We start from the raw sequence: 15933 nt of genomic DNA on the forward strand, positions 1-15933 counted from the left end.
TCTCTTTACATTTTTAGGTAAGCAGCCTATATGCATCTGGCCTCATGGACAATGTCTCCTGAAACCCTTAGGCCACTGTTGCACCAAATAAGACACTGACTAGCAACTTGCGCACGCACAGACAAGCTGTATCATGTCATGACCAATGAAGTATTTTGGAATTCTACAGTTTACTCACCATGTAGTACAACCCTACTCACAAACAAACTACAAGGTTGAAGAAATTCTGTAGGTATCAGTTAAAAGAATGAGGAGTTGAATTCAATTAAAGTTTCAATGAATAATTTTTAAATGGTGTACCTGACGTGGCTGGAAAAGCACAGGTTCTGAACTAAAGCTATTAATTTGAGTAGCGCTGCGAGGAAATAGACACGGAGCACAAATGCCTCCTCTTGCACGCAGAGGTCAGATGGCTGTCCAAGGGATGGTCACTGACCAGGGTGTTTGAATTGCAGGAGCCACTGCAGAGATACTTGTAATGTAGTTGTAATTTATTTTTTATAGTCTTTATATTTCTGATTGTAATGGTCTGTCCATGCCTCGAAGATTTAGTTGGCCCTGTGTTCCTGACTAACGTTCAGTGCCAATGGAGGAGTGCGTGTTTGTCTCTATGTATCAGTTGTCTTATATAGTGTGCGAGATGATGTCAGTGTTTGTTTCCCAGGTAAACAGTCCCATGAAGGGCACAAGCTCTGTGCTCCCCGGGAATAGTCAATCGATTTAATCCGATTTATAAGACCTTTTTCCTGTACCTCCATTTGTGTGGCCATGAAGGAGAAAGCACAGAGATTAGTTATGTTTGATAAAGATCGAAGCGGGCAATGCATGCAATTCACGGCAGGCATGCAGAACTTGGCATTGGCAACACATTAGCTTGGACATGTTAATCCTGGCTACCAAGTCACAACTTTGTCTTGCACTCCCCGCAGATCCATCTAGGCACTGAATGAAACTCAGGATGCCACACATGCAAAAAAAACCTACAATACAATACAACACAATAAATGTATGAGAAAGATGGTTGAAACTATTGCTGGAAACTGCAAACACTTGCTACTACTACTTACCATTTGTCATTGTGAACCAGCCAAGACAAATCCTATGTCAAGACAGATAGAAGGGAGGCGGCTACTGTCAATAAAGTCTGTCTATGTCTATGTCTATGTCTACTTTGATCAAGAGCAAGAACTAACATATTAGAGGAGTTCATGCATGTTTCACAATGTTTTAATTGCACATAATAAGTGAATTATTAGTACCGGTAGTGGGAATACAATCAGCACACACCCAGTGCGTATGTGAGGGGTGTGATGGTAATTACTGATTAATAAGTTTGAACACTAGGTTCCAACCGCACCAATTTCACCACTGTGCTTGGTATTGTACACACCTTCATCCTTCCTGTTGCCAACCTCACCTGGAATCCGTCTGACATGAATGAAAGAACATGTTGAAGGAGGAGAAGGAATTGTGGAATTTATCTCTTCCAACACACACCCAACAGTCATGAATCTGCTTACTTTCATCCTATAGGAGAATCAACAGCATATCAATCTCCCCCACCCTCGCCCATTTATGGTCTGAAATATTGTAATTGCGACTGTTGCTGCACTGAAGCCAAGTGCCCTTTTTCGGCGATTCAGCCACATCACCATAAGCTTATGGCCTCTACTAGTTCCAACCAGAAACATCGGCTATCTTCATGACCATCTTGAACTGCAATAAAGTGAAAAAAGTGCATATGATCTCTTAATACTCTTCAATGATCGTTTCTTTTGGGGTGGTTGTTTTTTCACTGGGTTTGAGACAGGTAATTCTCGAGCTAAAGATTCCATTATTGGCCGGACCTTAACGTGATTGACCTTTTAAAGGGGACCTATTATACAAATTTTCGGGCTTTTGTATTTGATATCTGGCCCCTCCAGAGCAGCAACGCACGATTTTCCGCGCTGAAAGCTTTTTGGATTTGCGTATCTCGCGACTTGTTTCCTCGTATTTACTGCGTCCCACGAAAACGCTCTGTTTCACTTCACTCCACCCCAGCCTTGCCGGTACACGCCCCCGCCCGGGGTCACACTCTTCGTCGCTGCTGAGCCTCACTTCCTCAGTTTGCCGGTGCGGGAGTGAAGAGTAAACGGCAAACTTTACAAAACAGGCACAATTTAAACACTTACCGTCGTGAAGGCTTCACCCTTTAGCAGCTGTTTAGCGGCTAATCCAGCTTCGTACTGAGTTACGGCCGCAAGGCGGACCGAAGGTCCCTGGACGTTTTTTGTGCCTTCCGTGTCCCCGGAAATATATTGTACTTTGTGTACTGACCATGTTTTTTTTTGTATTTTTGCGAGACATTTTAATAGGGCTTAGAATGATTTGGTTTCATACTGTTGACTTGTATCAAAACACTGTCCTAGCAGAGAAAATATGTAGCTGAAACGATCACTTCAGTCATAGAGTCGTTTATTATTAGACAAGAATATCTGCACAACTTACGTCCACACCAAGCACAAAGCAGGAAGAGCTCTATACAACCCATGTGACATGCTGGCAGCGTGAACATCGCTATAAGGAGTGAAACTTGCCAGTCAAAATCGCTGCCTCTTCAGTTTTGCTGCCAGCGAACACAACACACATAAAAAGCAGAGCACGGAGTTAGCGGTGGTGGCTAACAGTTCATCAACACCATTCAGCGGTTGTACGTTGCAAGTAGTCTTAAAACTAATGTTGCTTGAGGTCACAATACACTCACAGTCATCATACATGTTTTCAAATATTGCCGTGGCTGACTATTCTCTCGTCGTTCACCGGCCGAGTCGAGCCCGTCTCACTCCCGTTGCCGACCGGACGAGAGGGGTCTGGCTGCAGTCCGGTGTTCCATCGCATCCGCATTAGGCTGAACAAACCTCCAACATTTTCTCTGTTCGTTCCACTCCGACGGTTGTGGTCCTTGGTGCTTCGGTAGTCGCTCGGTATTTTTTATTTTATATTTTTTAATTTCCCTGACACCAAAAAAAACATTTTCTTAGAGCAGCGCATTGCGACATCACTTCCGGGGCAGAGCGGGGGAGGGCGGAACCAGTCCGAGAGTGTGCCGGAGCTTGGCCATGAAAGGAGCTCCGGCACACAATTACGTAATTTCGTGCCCAGTGTTGAAAAAGTCTCCGTGAACAGAGCGTTCAGAACCATGCCCAACAATTTGCAGGGCTCACGTCCAAACGCATGAACGTCATTATTTGACGATATCGAGATCGTTTGACGATAGGGTTCAACATTGTAACAGTTTTTAAAGCTCAGAAAAGTGGAAAAGCATCATAGGTGCCCTTTAAGTATGCATAGTGTCCGCCACTACTCGCCTTACAGTTTCTCCTTTGTTCTTTACATGTGACATATTCATCTATTTAAGCTCAATAGTAAGCTGCTCTAGCATTGTGAAGCGACTTCTTGTGTGTTTTCAAGATATTCTGCCACAGCACTAAAGACTCCTAATTTTTGGTTGAGTGGCATATCTGCTTCAGTCTACTTGTTTGCAGTTTATACCATTGGGCCATATTACTGTGCTTGGCCATGTTCCTTTTTGAAGGTGCAACAGAGTCTTTATCAACAAAGTTATCAAGCTGGGAAGGACTATGTAAGGGACCCTCTCAAATGAGCTGGAGCAAGACTGGATCTGTTCAACAAATTTGTCTAGGTATCATCTGATAGAGATTTTAAATGAATATAAACAGAAAACTTAAGGACAACTTTTTATATTGTGAAACTTGATTTGAAACCTTCTTAAAAACCTTCTTTAAATATTTATGTGTGTTAGTTATTAAGGCTGGGGTTAACTTTGCTATTTTACCAATATGTGTGTTGTAAATAGCTTTATATGAATTGTAAATAGCTTTATTTGAATAAGCTGGCAGTACAATTTCCCAACTAGACTGTGTGCCTTTTCATTGTATTTCTATTTGTTGGCTTTTTTTTAATTGCTCCTTCGAAACGTAGTCCCTGACCATATTGAACTGTTCAGCCTCATTGGTGTTAAACATGCCATCCCTCCCCGACGGCTTTGCCATTAGTGTCCACCACAGAATTATGCTCTGGAACCAATGCCTTTTTCAGGACAAGAGTGTGTCCCAACAGTGTGAACCAGGGTCTAAATTTAATTCCAGGGTGAACCCTGCCATCGCCCAATGAAAGCTGGTATAGGCTCCAGCAAACCACCGGAACCTAGCAGGAGTAACTTGGAAAGATGGGTGGATGGATATATTGATGGTAGTCCTTTCAGTCTTAAAAAAAAAAAAAAAACATGAATGAAAATGGCTATTTATCCCAAGAACTCAAATGAATGTGTAATCTCAACAATAACAACGATTACCAACCCAAAGTGCAACCTGTTTTTTTCCGGGTGGAGTTAAGAGTAAATCTGAAACTGTTGTATGTATGTAAACATGTATTAGAATATAAAACCCCTCTAGCAAATATTTTTCCGATATAAAGTGAAAGGAGAGACAATTTAAAAATAAGTTTTGACAAATTTTATTTCATATGCCATTTAAAATCCAGTTTTCAGAAATGTGTACATTCATACAGTACCATCATGCCCATTGCTGTGCAATATAATGTATATATTATATTAAGATAATTCTATAACTTCAAAATTTAAATAACAGTTCACTTCAGTAAAGACAACAATTAGACAGAAGCATTAATCAAATAAACACACATAGGAAAATGTAAAGTGCTGCGCTTAGCAAGTGCATACAAACATGCTACAGCTTTAAGTGCATGGCAACATTGTTATCTATCCTGAAGCATAATCACATTTCAACAACACCTTGACTGTGGTGAACTTGATTGTGTCCCAGTGGCCACATGAAGAAATCTAGAAGTCTAATAGTTGGTGCATCTCAAGAAGTAGTCATTCTTAAGCACACGGTACAGTCTCTTGGAGGCCATGCTGAACTCAAACATGTTGGGTCCACTGTAGAGGTAAGCATAACCTGTAGAACACAGGACTCATGTTAATTCTCTATATCATGCAAGATGTCTTTGAAACCCTTTGAAGCTTTGGATAAACTTGCACTTACCTCTAAGCACAAAACCTGCAGTCACCTTTCCAGTCATCCCAGAAAAGGTCTCATCCACCCGCTTTGGGAATCCCTTGTCCATAGTCTTCTTGAGTGCATCATAGCTGAACAAGAAAAAAATAAACTTAGTCTCTATTATGCTAAACCTTTTTTAAATTAAATCTTTATCAGCTATTCAAATTTGTTTTCAATCATGTTGAATAAAAACACACACCTGTAGTAGTAGTCATCTACAAAGAACAGTATCTTGTCATTTTGTTCATCAAAAATGGCTGCATTGATTTTCTTCATTTTCTTAGGGAGACCAAAAGCTGAAATTGACTTTGGGTAGCCTTCAGCGATGTCATAACCACGGAAAGCCCAGACTTTACGTCCTAAAAGAAAAGAAAAAGGTTATTTAAATGATTTTATTTTCTCCAAATTGCATCAGATAAAGGTTCATAGAAAAAGCAAGTGCGGTACCTTTGAAGAGCAAGACACTGTCTGATTCCCTGTTTTCAAATGCTGCATCAATGTTGGTGGGTGCATCAGGCCAGAAGTTTGTAATGAGACTCTGCTGAGGTGAGTAGCTCTGCTGGTGACTGCGCCAAAAGAAGCTGAAAGCACAAACCAAAAGGAAGCCGTTCAACACTCTATGTAGACCGAAAACTCTTATTGGTACTAAAGTTTGAACACTAACCTGTCCTTGAAGAAGAGCATTTCTCCTCGCAGGCTGGCAACAGCATCAAGAACCATGTTTAAGTCACATGCATCAGGAGTGGTTGGCGGCTCAGGCTGGGGCTCAGGATTCTTGTCAGGGTTTTGACCTAGAGGTTTAAATATGACCACATTACCTTTCATAGTTCGGAGTCACTAACAAGGACTTTGTCATTGCTTTCGCAAATACAATGATCCAGTCAGTCGGCACTCACCATACAGAGACTGGATGCCGTTGACGTCATCTCTGGGCAGAACGAAGGTGTCAGGGTTTCTGTACGAGTACACCGGGTACATGAGAGCTCCAGGGTCCTGAGAGTGGGACAAACCCAGGGAGTGGCCAAACTCATGGGCAGCCACCATGAAGAGAACATACCCTAGAGCAACAAAAAACCAAACAATTCATCGCACCAAAACTTTCATTATAACTGATGGCATGAAACACCTCTTCAAAATAACTAAGTAACTTACCGGAATTTGCCCTGAAAGTGAAGGTTTCATCTTCATCAAAATGAGCGTCTCCGCCGATGCCAGGAGAAGGGGCGAAGGCATGAGCCAGAGTGTTACCGGGGCCATCAAATGGATAAAAATCACCATGTGCTGGATTTGAAGGAAGGGAAAAAATATTTGTTTATATGAAAACGAGCAAAAAATTTCCAGACAATACATTGGCTAAAAGGCGTGAAAACTGTTGACATAAGAAACACCTCAGAAACAATGTCTAGTACTCACATCGGGCACCAAAGGAGATCATGATGTCAGCAGTGCCAGTGTAGATTCTAGTGAATCTCAGAGGGGTGACTTTGGCCCAAACCTGCAGAGCTTTTTCAATGGAATCCTCTACCTGTGACTCTGGCATGTCGGGCGTGTAATTCACGATCCTGGAAAATGTGGGGTGGGAAAACCCGTTAAACAATGGATTGCAAGCAAGAAATCAAAAAGACTCCTCAGCGGCCCCTTGTTTCGATCGTTTACCTGAAAGTCAGGTTGTTCTTCTGCCATTTACTTCCAAACGTGGAGTACTGGCCAAATTTGCCGTCTGGAACGCCACAACGGGGCTTCTTCATCAAACCCACGGTGTCTTCATCCAACGTCCCGGTGACCTGGAGACCAAAGAACCTCTGCATCTCTCCGAGCTTCAGGCTAAATGAGCTGATCCGGCGTCTGACCGACGGGCCGCTTTCTTCTGTCAGGTTGAAAAACCTTCTCAGATAGCTCTGCAACAAAAAAGTGTTTGACATGAAAATATGCATCAACCTTACTTTTGTACATGAAATAAATTATGACACATATATATATATATATATATATATATATATATACATATATATATATATATATATACATATATATATATATATATATATATATACACATATATATATATATATATATATATATATATATATATATATATATATATATATATATATATATATATATACATATATATGTATTTATATATATATATAGAGAGAGAGTTTTTTTTTGTTTTTTTTGTATACAAGCATAACAAAACAAAGAAAGTAAGTGTCCATACCTCTGCAAGGGCTTCATCTACCTCTGTGATGTCTGCCACTGGCATGCAGTGGACTGCAGCTGCCAAGGTCAATAGAATGCATGCCGTGAAAGTCTTCATGTTTGGTTTGAAACCAACTTCTGCTGTCCTGTGTTGGAGCTGCAGTTTTATAGGCCGTGGACAGGGTGTGTTACACCTCCGCTCAATGACTTGCTCTTCCTTATTTGGAAATTAGAGGAAGTTAGTATTACTCATCGGACTTTGGGATTCCCATAACAACATAAAAAAAATAATAATTAAAGACATTATGCTATTAGAATTGGTACCAGCCTTTATTTTTGTGTAATCCAAAATAATTATATGTATTTATTCATTATTTATCTTGGTGGTTGTGGGGGTATAATGTAGAAAAACAGAAAACAAGCATTTTTTTTTTTTTTTTGGAGGCAGAGGAAGAAAAAAAACTTTTGACAGTTGTGACACCTAAACATGCAAAAATATCAAATTATAATTGATTTAATACCATATAAAGCTACAAAATGGCAAATATCTTGTTTTTCTCACTCCACATGTACATTTCCTTCTGACTCACAGCTGTATGAGAAATCCAGGCGTGCTGGAACCTGCACTGTGCAACCTGTCATTGTGACTTAACCTAGAAGGAGTTTCCCAACCCACTCATTACAACTTATTTGTTTCCTGAAGTAGATTCAATAAATTAAAAAAAGCTTTTCATGACTCCAGGCTTACACTGCGGTTTAAACTCTCACATAAATTACAAAACTGCTTTGCTAATCCTGATTTTTAAAAAGGGCATGAAATAATTGTTTTTTTTTAAAAGGGACCGGGATTATTAGTTGGTTGTTTTTCTGTTAAAGTGTCTTTACAGTTCACCATTAAAGGCTCTCACACTCTCACACACAACATATGTGCAATATAACAGAATGTAGTCAGTTATCAGGTTGAATAGATGAATTTTTAATCCCTAAATTCCAACTTCTTATGTATTTAGTTTTTTGGTTGAAATTACATTGTTTCTTTAATTATTTGTGTTGTCGTTACATATAATGTTTTCTCATTTAGAACAGTGCGGGAGACTGACAGGCAAATTGGGTCTGGGTCTGTCATAGTGAAGCGAGAGCTGAGGCGACAGGCGAAGATTTCAGTTGACCGGTCAACCTACGTTCCGACCTTCACCCATGGTCATGGACTCTGCCTCATGAGTGAAATAATTGGGGTCACTTATAAAAGCAGCTGCAATGAGTTTCCTCGGCAGAGTAGCCGGGCTCCCCCCATAGAGGTAGAGTGAGAAGCTCAGTACCGAGGAGGCCTGGGTGCACACCCAGGACACACTGCATAGACTCAAGTGTCTCTTGGCTGGTTTAGGAACACCTCTGGGTGCCCTTGGAAGAGCCCCACGTAGGCAGTTGGCACAGAGGATGTGGATACACCGTGTCTACATTGCTATTATATGGTTGGTCTTTCATGCACTATTGTGCTGATTTCATTTCCTGTCCATACTGTGCGTTTGCTGATGTGACAGTGGCGGTCCTGTCACTATGCCTTCAATTGATCATGCGCCCTGGCTACTTGGCCAAGGGGATATCCCTTTGGCCGAATGGTTAAGCGCGCGTGGCTATTACCTGGGGGTCTGGGATTCGAAGCCTGCCCGGGCCCTCTGTGCCTTGCCACACTGACATGTAGAGCCATGTAAGGGTCATAAATTAATGACACACACACACAACCAGAATGAATGGCTGGTTTTCTCCTAATATGACTCAAGTCTAGTTCTTTTCCATCCAGAAAGCAGGTTTCATCCTGTCACCACACCAAGAAATGTGAAGTGGAAAGCTACATTTTGGTCTGTGTTTGCATAATTGTGGACGGACATCGTAATACCACAGTAATATCTGGTGAAAATGGTGAAATGTCTGGTGAAATATTGATCAACACAAGTGAATACAGACACTCATACACAAAATGGTTCTAAATGCAACAACCACTTTTAATATAGGACTTGGAAAAAAAAAAAAAAAAAAGACTGTTGTCACCAGACCCAACAGTGGAACGATGCAAAAAAATATATATCTACGTAATACTACATTTATGTACATATAAAAATATATCAAAAAAATCCTTGAGACACACTCATACTTATTCTGCCACTTCACAGACACATGTAAAAAAGAATGTAGTTGCACCGTGTGAATTGTATCATTATGACATCTTGCTAAACACTGATGTTGACATTTACCCAGTTCCCGGCTTATTTGTTAGTTCCCATGTACATTGAGTCGATTGCTCAACACATGCCACTTGAGCCTTGCAAAAGCTTCATCAGATGTGTCACTCTGTTATCCTCTCTGAACTTATTTCACTGCCGGGATGCCTCTTGCACTCCAGAAGATCATTAGCGGGGCCAGTCGAGACGACTTGCCTGGCGCTGAGGTCAAACTGGTAGCGAACGCTTCCCTTGAACAGATGCACAAAACCTGTTTGGAGAGAAGTGCAGCGTGCGCATCAATTGAACAAGGGGCATGTTGTGACAAATGAAATTGTGCACCGTCAACAGGAGAGTAAAATCCGAGAGCTGCGCTACCTTCATACAAGACCGCCGCATCTATCGGAGAGGGAATCCCTGGCCACTGCTGCTCAATGAGCGCTGGTGATCCCTCCATCCTGTTCTGCTGCTCGTCGTACCTTCACAAAAAAAAGAAATGGTGAACATCTGTCTTCCTAGACAATCAAAGCATGCACATCATAAGCAGCACATGAAAGAAGCTGGGACTCAACAGAACTCCATGTTCTCCACAATAAAGCTGCTCTCTGCGTGTTCACCATTATAGGATAAATATTTTATGACAGAACGTGACCCTCACTATTTTGGACAGTGTCAAATGACAATGTCCATATGACCTATATACAAAGTCAAAGTGAGATATATTGGTTATTCTATGATATATTGTCTGCATCAATCAGAAGATATAGCCTTTCGCTTTTGGCTCTGTATTGTTTTGTTTCTGGAATTTACTTCATTATGGCTTAACTTATTGCTTTGCCATGTTCCTATCACCAATGAGGGTTTGATGCATCTCCTCTGCTACAGCTCCTTAAAATTAATCTCTGTTTAAATACCTCCAACACTCATGTCCAGTGAAGAACACAGTGGTGTGGTCATTTCTGAAGTGGAGCGCTGCATCTACAGACGTGATCCTGGAAGGGAAGCCCAAGTTGGAGATGTTTCTTGGGAAACCCTCTTGAACTTCTAACTGCCTCAGCATCCAATACTGCTGACCTGGAGAAGAAAAGAAAAACATATCTGTAAATCTGATGTAAAGGATTTCTTGCAATCATTTTTCTTTGGTATGACTCTCAAATAAATAACATATACAGGACTTGTTACTTTTGGTTCATTTATTTTACCTTTGAAAAAAAGAACAACATTTCTCTCCACATTTTGATAGACGGCGTCCAAGTGCAGTGGGACGCCATTGGGCCACAGGCTTCTGATCAGGGTGATGCCGGTTTCAATGAAATTTGGGTGCTTGCGCCACATGAATCTGAAACGACAGAGTATGATCGCCACAGTTTTTTTCAGAGGATGTTCCAGCTGACATCGGGTCTGCCAAGCTTGATGGTGTCCACCGTACCTCCCTTTGAAAAACAGGAGCTCCTGCTGTAATTCTGACACAGCGTCAAAGGACAAATCCGGATCACATTTGTCAGGCGTTCTCGGAGGAGGGTTTTTTGAGAATTGGGAGGCAAAATTGGGACTGACCCCTGCCAGGGACACAAATGAGCAGTTATGCCATAATGCAACGTGATCCTTTAAAGAGGAAAAAAGAAAAGAAGTCCAGTAAAAATGACTGTTTAAAGTGATTCATCGGAGCAAATATTACAAAATCAGACGCAGATGTTAAGTTATGACTTATTATGTTGATTACTTATGATGATGTCATTCTACGATAAATGGACAGTATTTATTTCTCACGCTAAGTGTCATATGAATTGATTCTGTTTTTTTCCCAACATTGTCTGCCAGCATGTTTCATCTCTATGTCAACTAAATGTTTTACATATTTCTAAGCAAAATGTCTAACTGTGTAAGGTATTCATTTGAAGAAATAACCAATGCACTATTTTCTTCTGGACATAGTAGGGGGATGTCAAAATATGTGTTCATAGACCAAAGTTGTGATGCTGGTAACTGTTTTCTCAAGTATGCATGAAGAAACATTACAACAAAGAGGATGTTGTGGTTTTGCTGCTGCAGCTGCTGCCAATGGATGACATGCACACTAAATTCATCATGATAGCGTGAGTGTTACTAACTAGTGTTACGAATACTGTGCGTATGTATTGTTCGTGGTATATACAATATTGCTATTATTAAATAGTAATATACACAGTCTTATAAAACACATCATACATTGTTCTAGTTATTATGTTACTAAGTGCTATGTCATCTATCTATCTATCTTCATGTTGTCTGTGGTAACTGTGAATGTGTTTCTTGCAGTCAGCTTCAGGGAAAACTAAAACAACTCCTTTCACACGGTAGCCTCTTAAATTAGTTTAACGTACCATAAAGGTGTTGGACATCTTTGACATCACGGAAGGAAAGCTGAAGGTTATAATCAGGGGCAAAGTTGTAAGCTGGATACATGACAGCTCCAGGGTCAGAGGAGTGGTGCAGGCCAAGAGCATGACCAAATTCATGGACTGTTACAGCAAAAAGGTTGAATCCTGGAAAACAGTACATCATTTTTATATCCTCCAACGTAAAACCTGAGGCACTTTGTTATCAACAAAGTGTTATCAACACTTTGCATGTTCAAACAGTCTATGTATTAGTTGTGGTTGCTTTATTTTTTTCTTCAATAAGAATTCATTCATCCATCCATCCATCCATCCATCCATCCAGTTTAGGGTTGCGGGGAGTCTGCTGGAGCCTATCCCAGCTCTCTTGGGGTGAAGGCATGGTGACATCCTGGATAAGTCACCAGTTCATCGCAGGGCCACACAAAAAGACAAAGAAAGACAAACAACCATCCACATACACACCTAAAATCAATTTAGAGTTCCCAATTTGCTTCATAGGTATGTTTTTGGACTGTGGGAGGAAGTTGGAGAACCTGGAGAGAACCCACGCAGACACAGGGAAAACATTAATAAGAATTCCTTCGCAACATTTTAATTCTATATTTTTAGAATTCTATAGAACGGTGAAACCTGCCTACATCTAACCCTTATCCTCTGGCTACTCCTCTGTCAAACCAGCCAACATCATGTCTACTGTCATTGTATTTGCAAAGCTGAAAATGCAACACAAAGCTGTTCTAAATTGAAATATAGTAATATAAAATTAACAAACCTGGGGATGGTTGCGAACTGAGGAACATATATTTACTTTTTTGTCTTTGCTGATTTTCACCTTTTACCTTGACAAGCTGAGTTTGACTCCTCCCAGGAAAAACCTCTCTCTGGTGTGCTTTTTATCCATTACATTCATTCTTTCTCAACCCCCCCCCCCCCAAAATAAATATTTATTTTTCAATGTATGTATTTTGCAGTGCTTTTTTGTCACAGATCCACTGTTGGAAAAAGCTTCTTTATTGGAAACCTCTACTTTAAACATTGGGATATCAAATCATCAAAAGAAATCCTTCCTCCATGGTTTCAAACTGTACCAAACTGTGTTGAGAATGCCCTTTTGAACTTTTTGACATGACAACAGTTTAAGAGTGAGTTGCCACAAGAGTCACAAGGTTGGAGTGTGTCTTTAGGTCAGCATAATGATGACCACTTTCTCTCGTTGGCGTCTAATGTAAGGGTACCAGGTACCAGTCGCGTTGAAGCTCCAGTCTTCCTCAGCATCAAAGTGCACGTCTCCACCGATCCCATAGCCGGGCAGAAAGGCGTGGGCCAGGATCCCTCCTTTGCCATCAAACGGAGATCCGTCACTATGATCTACAAAGAAGAGGAGAGCATTGTTTTGGATGGATCTTCAAGCTGCCCTTCAGTCCCCTCAGACCTTACCGCCATTATAGAAGGAGATCACGATGTCAGCCTCTTTCCTATTTCGCCTGCGAAATTTAATCGCCGCAACGTTGGACCAGAGCCTCCACGCCTCCCTGAAGATTCTGTGAAGCTTTGGAGCCGAGATGATGTTGTCGTAGCCCACGACCCTGAGGGAGTTCAAAAACAGGAGGATTGAAACAGGAATAGAACAATCTTTTAAGGGACAAGGTTTTGAGCGAAAGCCTTGTTGTGGTGTTGGTTGGTTGAAAGCTAGCTGCTGTATGGCGAGGCAGTGGGTCAGTATGGTTTCTAACCTGTAGCTGAGGTTTCTTTTCTTCCAGCGAATTGTCTCTCCAAAGGGCTCCGCATCTGACAGACTGCAGCGTGGTCTCCTCATGGTTGCCATGGTCTCCTGGGTGAGTTCCCCACTCGGAGGTAGACCGAAGAAGCGCTGCATGTCTCTGATTTTATCGCAAAGTGCTGTTGTCCTGTCAGGACCTGCATCGGAGACTGCAGTCCGCTTTGTTCTCACTGGCTTCGATTTGTGGCCGTAAAAGTTATGGAGGTATTCCTGAAACAGAAAGAAAAGAGGTATGTGCAATCTCATCAACAAAAGTGGAATGGATGGAGACTGACCTTTTCACCAAGTTTCACAGATTATCATGCAGCCTGACTGCTCAGTCCATGGAGGCATAAATCACCTCACAACTGAGAGGTGCAGCATAGATAAACATGCTTTGCTTTGGAGTTTTGCCATAAACATTCCAAGCGTTTCTTTATGCCTATAATAACAGTATGTATGGCACAATGTTGCTCCGCTCATGTAATTGTAGGCTTCGACAACCATCGCCATGTTCTGAAGCTATAGGTGCAGGCATGATTAGTGGGATTGCTGTAAAAAAAAATTTAATAGCCATTTTTCTGGATGGCCAGTGTAAATTAAACTGTAGTATAGCACTAAACAGACTTAAAAGGGATAGCCAAAGAAAAGTTTATACATTTCGATCATATAGTTCTACCAGCATTTTGCAAAAAAGATGGTTGCAAAGTGGTTGTGTTGTAATACATTTAATGTATATCTTAAAATGTCAAGGAAATCTTTCAAACCAACAATTACATGTATATGCCTCATTGAAAAAAATATCAAAGACAACATATTTTCATGGATATCACAATAAACAATTTGAATTGAACTAAATTTCCCTAAAGCATTTCACGCAGTGTTGTTGATTGGAGGAGCAAATTATGATCAGGATTAGCTGGTAAAGGTTATAAATAACTGAGTGAATGTGCGACCAAAATAAGTTAAATCAAGATTGTTTTAGAGGTATACTTAACTGAATTAGGCCACACTGGAACAAAAGCCAACTTGGGTAGAATGTGCACAACAAAACTCCCTTCAAATCAATATCAGCACACTGCACATAGAACTATAAATCTAGCAGGCTCTCAAGCCCCTTACATATAGGAACAAACATGTAAATACCTGTGCAAACTCCCAGTCCGCTTCAGAAAAGTCCATATGTGACTGCTGCGTTGGCGAGGCTTGGGGTCGAAGTGGCACCGGTTTGACGATTGTCACGAGGCTCAGAAGACTCAGGAAGAGCATCTCCATGTTTGCCAGTCAGTAGACTGTCACTGTGTCATGTACAGCTGCTGATACACAGTCTGTACGTTGAGCTGCAGTACCAAGTGATAATTATGTGGTAAAGCTCCTGTCCCAACAAGAATCAGAAGAGTGTCTATCCGTGCACAAAACGGAGTCGTCGTTATTTGTCATCAAGCAAACGTTAAATCACAAACATGCCTCTGTGATTTGAAGTGGAATTGCTGGGTGTTTCCTTGTAGAAAAGGCAATGCTTCAGATATTCTTTTACACTACACTAAGGACATATTAGTAATATATAGTTATGCTTGGTGATGCTCTGAGTACCTGGCCCAATGAGCTGTTGATGTTTGGAAGTGACAGCAGTGCTTCTGCAAAGGAGTCATTAAAATATACTGAAATTAAAAATGGGACCACTCATTTATATCAGCTATAGACCTGATGCAACAAGTCCAAATATCTAAGTAGTGGTACAATACAGGATATTGTCATTTTGAAAGTTGAGATGAAGACGATGGCTCATAGCCCAGAGACACACCAAACAAGTCATCTGTGTCAAGCACAGCAACTATGGCCTTATAACTGCTTGTTCAGTTTCATGAACAAGCAGATCAAGTCATGATCCTGTTAGAAAAGAAATGTTGGTAACACTTTCTATGAAGGTCTAGTCTATAATGCATTATGAGAACACTCATAAGACATTATAAAGCATTTATAAGACTTTATAAAAGTTGGTATAAACTTTTATAATCATGTATGGAAACTTATAACAAGGTTCATAAAGTATTAGAAGTGGTCTACATAATGCATTATAAACTTATACTTCCAAAAAATAAAGTTTCATTGCAAATAACCTTATATGGTGTTGTCACTTTACTTAGAGCTCTTAAAGTTATCCTATAGCATATCACTGACGTTTATAAGGCATTATTCCATTTCAGAAACTAAGCATTTATTATATGTCAGAGTAGTTCTTTGACTCTTTATAACTGGCTGAAGTTGTAATGTGCAATGTAACCCAG

At 40.7% G+C, this 15933-nt stretch overlaps 2 protein-coding genes across 3 annotated transcripts; both read right to left on the reverse strand.

The window, feature by feature from the left end:
• Positions 1 to 4656: 4656 nt before the first annotated feature.
• Positions 4657 to 7452, reverse strand: LOC142884390 (collagenase 3-like). 2 transcript variants are annotated; one of them, XM_076019942.1, is made up of 10 exons: positions 7306 to 7452; positions 6741 to 6982; positions 6498 to 6646; positions 6237 to 6365; positions 5981 to 6142; positions 5749 to 5875; positions 5532 to 5665; positions 5284 to 5443; positions 5070 to 5173; positions 4657 to 4982 (listed from the first exon to the last, which is right to left on the reverse strand). In XM_076019942.1, the coding sequence occupies exons 1-10, from the start codon at positions 7402 to 7404 to the stop codon at positions 4873 to 4875; spliced, it is 1416 nt and encodes a 471-aa protein (XP_075876057.1). In that variant the 5' UTR covers positions 7405 to 7452; the 3' UTR covers positions 4657 to 4872. The 2 variants fall into 2 exon arrangements, with proteins under 2 accessions (XP_075876057.1, XP_075876058.1); XM_076019943.1 differs by having other exon boundaries at positions 5749 to 5861; positions 5970 to 6142.
• A 1795-nt stretch (positions 7453 to 9247) lies between these two features.
• On the reverse strand, positions 9248 to 15275 carry LOC142884388 (neutrophil collagenase). Its single transcript, XM_076019940.1, has 10 exons — positions 14792 to 15275; positions 13620 to 13876; positions 13324 to 13472; positions 13129 to 13254; positions 11869 to 12030; positions 10935 to 11064; positions 10708 to 10844; positions 10420 to 10579; positions 9884 to 9984; positions 9248 to 9776 (listed from the first exon to the last, which is right to left on the reverse strand). Exons 1-10 carry the CDS (start codon positions 14918 to 14920, stop codon positions 9631 to 9633), a joined length of 1497 nt encoding a protein of 498 aa, XP_075876055.1. The 5' UTR covers positions 14921 to 15275; the 3' UTR covers positions 9248 to 9630.
• Positions 15276 to 15933: the final 658 nt, after the last annotated feature.

The sequence above is a fragment of the Nelusetta ayraudi genome, unplaced genomic scaffold (genome assembly GCF_046127955.1).
Source record: "Nelusetta ayraudi isolate G7.1 ecotype Tasmania unplaced genomic scaffold, CSIRO-AGI_Nayr_v1 ptg000011l, whole genome shotgun sequence".
Classification (NCBI taxonomy): Eukaryota; Metazoa; Chordata; class Actinopteri; order Tetraodontiformes; family Monacanthidae; genus Nelusetta; species Nelusetta ayraudi.

What these genes read in the sequence shown, in the direction of transcription:
- LOC142884390 (XM_076019942.1), bottom strand. Translation starts at nt 7,404, where the DNA reads ATGAAGACTTTCACGGCATGCATTCTATTGACCTTGGCAGCTGCAGTC. An exon ending in AAGAACAACCTGACTTTCAG is followed by an intron (nt 6,647 to 6,740) that starts GTAAACGATCGA and finishes CACATTTTCCAG; the next exon opens with GATCGTGAATTACACGCCCG. An exon ending in GATCTCCTTTGGTGCCCGAT is followed by an intron (nt 6,366 to 6,497) that starts GTGAGTACTAGA and finishes CTTCAAATCCAG; the next exon opens with CACATGGTGATTTTTATCCA.
- LOC142884388 (XM_076019940.1), bottom strand. Translation starts at nt 14,920, where the DNA reads ATGGAGATGCTCTTCCTGAGTCTTCTGAGCCTCGTGACAATCGTCAAA. An exon ending in AAAAGAAACCTCAGCTACAG is followed by an intron (nt 13,473 to 13,619) that starts GTTAGAAACCAT and finishes GAACTCCCTCAG; the next exon opens with GGTCGTGGGCTACGACAACA. An exon ending in CTCCTGTTTTTCAAAGGGAG is followed by an intron (nt 10,845 to 10,934) that starts GTACGGTGGACA and finishes CTGTCGTTTCAG; the next exon opens with ATTCATGTGGCGCAAGCACC.